General features: G+C 44.9%; 1 protein-coding gene and 1 non-coding gene across 2 annotated transcripts in view; both read right to left on the minus strand.

Annotated features, from left to right (window-relative positions):
• Positions 1-8,372, minus strand: part of BORCS7 (BLOC-1 related complex subunit 7) — a 14,466-nt gene extending 6,094 nt beyond the window's left edge. The window contains exon 1 of the mRNA XM_003787209.3: positions 8,155-8,372. Coding sequence (XP_003787257.1) covers positions 8,155-8,292 — 138 coding nt within the window. The 5' untranslated portion in view covers positions 8,293-8,372. The remainder of the gene's footprint in view (positions 1-8,154) is intronic.
• On the minus strand, positions 1,484-1,585 carry LOC111724347. Its single transcript, XR_002772659.1, has one exon. It is a non-coding gene; the product is annotated as a small nucleolar RNA U13 (small nucleolar RNA).
• Positions 8,373-8,613: the final 241 nt, after the last annotated feature.

Raw genomic sequence — 8,613 nt, forward strand, 5'->3', positions numbered from 1 at the left:
GGATTCGAACCCGCCACCCTAGGTGTATGTGGCTGGCGCCTTAGCCGCTTGAGCTATAGGCGCCGAGCCTATTTTTGCATCTTTTTGCCAGCACATCTTTAGGATAGACTCATAGAATTATGGTTGTTGGGATTTTTTTTTTTCAAGACAGTCTCACTGTGTTGCCCCCGGTAGAGTGCCGTGGTGTCACAGCTCATAGCAACCTCTTGCCTCAGCCTCCCAAGTAGCTGGGACTACAGGTGCCCACCACAATACCAGGCTATTTTTGTTGTTGTTGTTGTTGCAACTGTCATTGTTGTTTAGCAGGCCTGGGCCAGGTTTGAGCCGGCCTGCCTCTGTGTATGTGGCTGGCACCCTAACCACTGAGCTATGGGTGCGGAGCCTTTGCTGGGATTTTAATGTTGCTACATATTGCCAAATTCCCCCTCCATTAGGACTGTACCATTTTGCATTCCCATCAATGGTGTATGAGAGAATGCCTGTTTCCCACTGTGGAGAATTTGGAGACAAACTTCAAACTCATAGATAGAGGAAGGTGACTGACAAACTAATGGCACACACAAAAAAGGGTTATAACGGAACTTATTTCATCTTTTTCATTCAATATATATTTACTGAGTTCTTACAATATGGCAGATGAGAGCAGTACTGGGGCTCACCATCTGGAGGGGTTACAAAGGGGACATAGGCACTTAAAACACCTTATCATAAGCCCAGAAAGAGAACTACTGGAACTCTGGGAGCAAGTAGGGAGGCAGGGTGTCTAACCCATTGTAGAAAGTAGGAGTTCAGAGAGGGCTTCTAAAAGGAGTGGCTTCTAAGCTGAAGTCTGAAGATCAGGGTTTAGAATTAATTTAATTCACCTGGTTTCCTGTACCCTCAATGAATCCCCAACAATAAAAAAGAAAAATTAATTTGGGCAGTGCCTGTGGCTCAATGTGTAGGGCGCTGGCCCCATATACTGAGGGTGGTGGGTTCAAACCCAGACCCAGCCAAACTGCAAGAACAACAACAAAAAAAAACAGCTGGGCACTGTGGCAGGCATCTGTGTTCTCAGCTACTCCGGAGGCTAAGGCAAGAGAATCGCCTAAGCCCAGGAGTTGGAGGTTGTTGTGACGCCACAGCACTCTACTGAGAGGGATAAAGTGGAGACTCTGTCTCTTCAAAAAAAAAAAAGAATTAATTTAATTATATAATTTTACAGAACGTGGCATGAACAGATTTACTGTTTTAGAAGTATAATAAACAGATTCACTAGAGTGGGGAATAAAGGCAGAGACTAGTTAGAAGGACACTGCAGAATTTGAAGCAAGCAATGAAGGTGGCCTGAAACACAGAAGTGAAAATGGGGGGGGGGGGAGGAGATGTCATAGAAAAGAGATGTGATGGGACCCGTGACTGCCTGGATTATAGGAACTGTTATAAGGCCAAGGCCTTTTCTTTGAGGCACTGTGCATCGTTTTCCTTTTTTTTTTTTCTTTGACATCAGAGGAGTAATGTGCTGACACTGTAACAAAATTGGAGGGAAGGACATCTCACACACACATGTCAACACCCAGTCTTCATTTATGAACTGCAAAAGGATCTCTGTATCATTTTCCTACGTAAACCACCAACCATACAACATATCATTTAACATTTCCAGGCTTGCTTTAAAATGGAAGAACAACTTGAATATACCTATAAACTTTTTTTTCCCATTTTTTTTTGTTGGACTTGGATTTCATTTTCCATATTATTTTATTAAATTATGTAGCTACAGTTGCAAATATAAGCACCATATACACACTGTGTTTAGGAAAAAACACAAGAGACCCTCACTAAAGCACGCAGCTCCAATGGAGGGACAGAAGCACAGGCATCCAAGAAAATAGCATGATAGTCATAAACATTCCTATGGCTGTGGGCGTAAATCAGTTTGTTTTTCCTCACTTTGTGCTCAATTCATACTGACCTCCTTGCATTCCTGGAATACATTCCCATCTCAAGGCCTTTGCCTTTGTCATTACCAACACTTTGAACTCTCTGCCTCCTGATATCAATAGGGCTTGCTCTTTCACTTCATTCAGTTGTTTGCTCAAACATCATCCTCCCCAGAAGGTCCTTCCCTGACCACCCTGTTTAACGTAAACCCTTTCATCACACTCTATTCCCAGGTTCCCAGGTTTATTTTTCTTTTCTTTTCTTTTTTTTTTTTTTTTTTTGAGACAGAGTCTCACTATGTTGCCCTCAGAAGAGTGCAGTAGTGTTACAGCTCACAGCAACCTCAAACTCTTGGGCTCAAGTGATTCTCTTACCTCAGCCTCCCTTGTAGCTGGGACTATAGGCACCCACCACAACACCCAGCTACTTGGGAGGCTGAGGCAGGAGACTCGCTTGAGCCCAGGAGTTGGAGGTTACTATGAGCTGTGATGCCATGGCACTCTACCCAGGGGGATAGCTTGAGGCTCCGTCTCAAAAAAAAAAGGTCAAAAGCCAGATACATTATTGTGCCTTACAGGTTTTGGCCTATGCATAATAACCCAAAGTACATTTGGGGCTGAGATTAAGGTTGGCTGGAGAGGTATTTCAGATCTTAAATGTGAAACATAAAAAAAATCCAGACTACAGGTGCCCGCCACAATGCCTGGCTATTTTTTGGTTGCAGCCGTCATTGTTGTTTGGCTGTCCGGGCTGGATTTGAACCCGCCACCTTAGGTGTACGTGGCTGACGCCTTAGCCACTTGAGCCACAGGCACCGAGCCTGTTTGGGGAATTTCTTTTTTGAGAGACGGAGCCTCAAGCTATCCCCCTGGGTAGAGTGCCATGGCATCACGCTCACAGCAACCTCCAACTCCTGGGCTCAAGCGAGTCTCCTGCCTCAGCCTCCCAAGTAGCTGGGACTACAAGTGCCTGGCCATTTTTTTTGGTTGCAGCCATCATTGTTGTTTGGCAGGCCCGGGCTGGGGATTCGAACCGGCCACCTTAGGTGTATGTGGCTGGCGCCTTAGCCGCTTGAGCCACAGGCACCGAGCCAAGACAGTGTCTCATTATGTCACCCTCAGTAGAGTGCCATGGTGTTACAGCTCACAGCAACCTCTAATTCTTGGGCGTAACTGATTCTCTTGCCTCAGCCTCCCAAGTAGCTGGGACTACAGGCGCCCAACACTGCACCCAGCCACCTTTTGGTTGCAGTTATCATTATTGCTCAGCAGGCCCAGGCCAGGCTCGAACCCACCTACTCACTGAGCTACTGGCGCTGAGCCCATATCAGACAGTTTTTAAATACAGAGGATACCAGAGACAGAGTTTCACTTTGTCACCTTTGGTAGAGTGCCAGGGCATCACAGCACACAGCAACTTCAAATGCCTGGGCTCAAGTGATTCTCTTGCCTCAGCCTCTCAAGTAGCTGGGACCACAGGCACCTGCCACAATGCCTGGCTATTTTTAGACAAGGGGTCTCACTCACTCTTGCTTGGGCTGGTCTTTTTTTTTTTTTTTTTTTTGCAGTTTTTGGCCAGGGCTGGGTTTGAACCTACCACCTCTGGCATATGGGGCCTGCGCCCTACTCCTTTGAGCCACAGGCACTGTTCTCAGGCTAGTCTTGAACTCCTGAGCTCAAGCAATCCACCCACCTCAGCCTCCCACACCTGCTAGGATTACAGGTGTGAGACACTGTGCCTGGACTTTATACATATTTGTGGAAAGGAAAAAAACTGTATTAAAATTATAATACTTAATATGGGCTTGATGCCTGTAGCTCAGCAGCTAGGGCACTAGCCACATACAACAGAGCTGGTGGGTTAGAATCCAGCCTGGGCCTGCGAAACAATGACAACTACAACCAAAAAATAGCCGGGTGTTGTAGTGGGCACCTGCAATCCCAGCTACTTGGGAGGCTGAAGCAAAAGAATCACTTCAGTCCAAGAGTTTGAGGTTGCTGTGAGCTATGATGTTACAGCGCTCTACAGAGGGGACAAAAAAAAAAAACACCTCAATATGTACCAATAACAAAGATGAACACAAGTCACATTGAGCACGTCTTCTAATTGTAGAAGTCAAATGTGACTTGAATGTTACAAATTTAACAGTTTTTTCCTTTCTTAAAATGTGTGTATGTATTTTTGGCATCCTCTGTATTTGTTAAATGAATGCTGTAGAATGAGTATTTTACACATGGAAAATTGTCAGTTCATCAAACAAAATACCCATGTGGAGACTGCTCAAGAGGTAAGGCTCTATGTGGGCTTAGAAGGACTGAAAATTAGTAAGATACTCTAATAACTTCATAGTCTAGTAAAGGAAATGGCAAAAGTACATAGTAAAGAGATATAGAAAAAGGCAATATTATATGTTGATAAGTGCCATATAAGAAATCCAATAAAAAGAGAATTAAGAGATGATGTGTCAACCCTGTACAGACAGTCCAGAAAGCTGGACTAATTACAATTTAAATCAATCCACACGGCTCGGCACCTGTGGCTCAAGTGGCTAAGGCGCCAGCCATGTACACCTAAGGTGGCAGGTCCAAATCCATCCCGGGCCCACCAAACAACAATGATGGCTGCAACCAAAAATTAGCCAGGCATTGTGGCGGGCGCCTGTGGTCCCAGCTACCTGGGAGGCTGAGGCAGGAGACTCGCTTGAGCCCAGGAGTTGGAGGTTGCTGTGAGCTATGATGCCACAGCACTCTACCCAGGGCACAGCTTGAGGCTCTGTCTCAAAAAAAAAAAAAAAAAAAAAAAGAAGAACCTATCTCATTTGTAACCTGAGGGCTGCTTGTATACAAGCAAGTTTGAGGTTGCTGTGAACTGTGATGCCACAGCACACTACCAAGGCGACATAGTGAGACTCTGTCTCAAAAAAAACAGACCAGCCTAAGCAACATAGCAAGACCTTGTCTCTACAAAATACAGAAAAATTAGCTGGGCATGTTGGTGTATGCCTATAGTCTCAGCTACTTGAATTCTGGACTTGAATCCTAGCTCTGTTCTTTCCCAGCTACTTTAGAGGCTGAGGCAGGAGTATTGCTTGAGCCCAGGAACTTGAGGTTACACTGAACTATGATAACCACACTGCACTCTAGCTTTGGCAAAAGAGCAAAACCCTGTTTCGAATAATCAATCAATAAATTTAAGTTTGAGGGTGGTGCCTGTGGCAGTGGGTAGGGCACCAGCCCCATATACCAAGGGTGGCGGATTCAAACCCGGCCCCAGCCAAACTGCAACCAAAAAATAGCCGGGCGTTGTGGTAGGCGCCTGTGGTCCCAGCTACTTGGGAGGCTGAGGCAAGAGAATCGCCTAAGCCCAGGAGTTAGAGGTTGCTGTGTGACTCCACGGCACTCTACCGAGGGTGATAAACTGAGACTCTGTCTCTACAAAAAAATAAAAAATATATTTAAAAATAAAAAAAGTTTAAGTTTGAGGCCAGGCACAGTGGCTCACGCCTGTAATCTCAGCACTCTGGGAGACCAAGGGGGATGGATCACTTGAGCTCACAAGCTCAAGACCAGCCTGAGCAAGAGCAAGACCCTGTCTCTAAAAATAGCCAGGTGTTGTGGCAGGACCTGTAGTTCCAGTACTAAGGAGGCTGATGCAGGAGGATCACTTGACCCCGTGGCATTCTATGGGACGACAAAGTGAGACTCTGTCTCAAAATAAATAAATAAATAAATTTAAGTTTGTTACGATGAGTATTCTCAATATATACAGGTAGTTACCTATGGATACTATCTATTTTTTTAATTTATATATTTTCCCAAAAAAAAAAGATTCAAGACAATTTATAACAAACTATGTGGGTATTTACACATATACACAGATTAAAGAAAAAAGGAAATAGAATGCGAAAGTCAGGAAAGAAGAAAATATATCAGGCAGCACCTGTGGCTCAGTGAGTAGTCCGCAAGCCCCATATACTGAGGGATGTTGGGTTGGAACCTGACCCCAGCCAAACTGCAACAAAAGAATAGCTGGGTGTTGTGACGGGCGCCTGTAGTCCCAGCTACTCAGGAGGCTGAGGCAAGAGAATTGCCTAAGCCCAGGAGCTGGAGGTTGCTGTGGGCTGTGACGTCACGGCACTCTACCAAGGGGGACAAAGTAAGACTGTCTCTAAAAAAAAAAGAATGAGGTAAATATATTTACCCCTAAACTGTGTAGAAACTTGTATGCAACCAAGGCAAAAAGTGGAACAATAAGTTACATAATTCTTATTCTTTGGTAACAGGCAAGACAACAGTTCTTCTGAATAAACTTTCTTCTGATATTAAATCATAGAAAACGACTGTGTCATATGAGATCTCACACAAGGCATATTTGGGATCAGCATATCACTAACCTCAACAACAGTTGAACAGTTATGGCAAATGCAAGCACCTTCTTCACACACTTGTTTCTTATAGCCACTATCAAAAAAAAAACTAAGGAAGGAAGGACACAATACTTAAAGCCAATTCTGTAAAGACAAGTCTACTAGGCCCAATGCAGTGGCTCATGTTTGTAATCCTAACACTCTGGGAGGACAAGGCAGGTGGATTGCTTGAGTTTGGGAGTTTAAGACAAGCTTAAGCAACAGCAAGACCCCATCTCTACTAAAAACAGAAAAACTAGCTGGGCGTAGTAGTGTAGGCCTGTAGTCCCACATACTCAGAGGCTGTGGCAAGAGGTTTGCTCAAGCCAAAGAATTTGAGTTGCTGGGTGGCGCCTGTGGCTCAGTGAGTAGGGCACCCGCCCCATATATCAAGGGTGATGGGTTCAAACCCGGGCCCGGTCAAACTGCAACAAAAAAATAGATGGGCGTTGTGTCAGGCGCCTATAGTCGCAGCTATTTCAGAGGCCTAGACAATAAATAAATCAATTAAATTAAAATTAAATTAAAATTCAGTTGATATAGGAAACACTTGGCTGATCATAAGCAGATAAGACAAACTGCCATTGAGCTAATTATGAGCAAAACAATGAAAAAGTCTGCAATTAATCGAAATCTAAAAAGATTCTGTGGCTCAGTGCCTATGGCTCAAGTGGCTAAGGTGCCAGACATATACACCTAAGATGGTGGGTTGGAATCCAGCCCAGCCCGCTGAACAACAATGACTGCTGCAACCAAAAAAATAGCCAGGCGTTGTGGCAGGCGCCTGTGGTCCCAGCAACTTGGGAGGCAGAGGCAGGAGACTCGCTTGAGCCCAGGAGTTGGAGGTTGCTGTGAGCTCTGATGCCACAGCACTCTACCCAGGGGCACAGCTTGAGACTCTGTCTCAAAAAAAAAAAAAATAATAAGATTCTGTGCTCAAATTGTTTTACAAATGTATTCAAGATGTTCTATTTTAATAGAAACAAAACTGGAAGGGAACCTTAGATGACATGTACAGGACTGCTTCATCTAACAAAATGATGGACATATGTTTTCACTTCTCTTGGGTAAAACCTAGAAGTAGAATTGCTGGGTCACTGGACCCATTTCATTTATCATTCACCTGTCAATGGGCATTTGGATTGTTTCCAGTTTAGCGCTATCGTAAATAAAGGAGCTAAGAACATGTACGAATATTTGTGTGGACATATATTTTCATTCCTCTTGAGTATCTAGGTGTTCAGTAAATAGGTCTATTTGGGAGAGAGGCAGGGTGTACACATATAAATATTTTTGGTGAGAAAAGCCACCAAATAATTCTATCCATGGAACCAGCTAGAAGATGGAGAAGCAGAAAACAGAGAGAAGATAGCTAATCTAAGAAACAGAAAACTAAGACTGTGCCCAGAAAGACAAATAAAAATAAGCCCATACACAAGCGATGCACAAAAGGGTGGAAGGAATATGGGTTGTTGAGGCAAAACCATGCGGAATGTAGGGGCTGAAATGAGCCGATCTGCACTAGAGACAACGCCGAAAAACAATGAGTAATTAGTTAGGAACACTAGCTGGTCTGCAGCCTTCCAGCTCTCCTTGCTGTAAAGCGGATTCCTACCACACTGTTTCTCTTTCCCCGCCTCCAAGCCGCTAAGCCTAACCAAAGAGACTACACATCCCAGAATGCAACACGCGCCCTCCGCAAATGAGCCCTACTCTCAGCGAGGTCAGCCTACTATTCCCAGGATGCAGTGCGACCCTCTTCTCACAGCTATGAAAGACTGCAAGCCCCCGCAGTGTTAGGTTAGGCTAGTCCGCTCCTAACTCACCTCGGAGCTCCGGGACCCCTTCAGCACCTGCTTGGTGAGCGCGATCACGTCAGTACCACAGGTGTTCACTTTCTCCGTGAGAAGCCCCTTTACGGACTGACCGAACCGCGCTTGAGAATCTGGCGCCCCAGTAGCCATCACGCCAACTAGCGAATGCCTCTACACGGGCTATGGCGAGTCGCTGGGGCCAAAAGGGAAGCAAAGCGGAAGGAAAGGAGGACGAGTCTCTTTTCCTACCGTGAGAAAGGGAAGGGACGCATGCGCCTAGCAGAGGTTGACCTTTGCTAGATTCTTGTAAAATACACAATTCTGTGGTTTACCATCAGAAGTCCATTGGTCCTACAGTCCCAATGCTATCATCTAGCAGTGTATGACTGCAAGTTAACTCTTGTGTTTTATGTTCATCTATAAAACAAAAGCAATAACGTTAAAGTTTCCAGGTGTTTAGGAGGATGAATT

Source organism: Otolemur garnettii, unplaced genomic scaffold (genome assembly GCF_000181295.1).
Source record: "Otolemur garnettii isolate 467f Iridium unplaced genomic scaffold, OtoGar3 scaffold00021, whole genome shotgun sequence".
Lineage (NCBI taxonomy): Eukaryota > Metazoa > Chordata > Mammalia > Primates > Galagidae > Otolemur > Otolemur garnettii.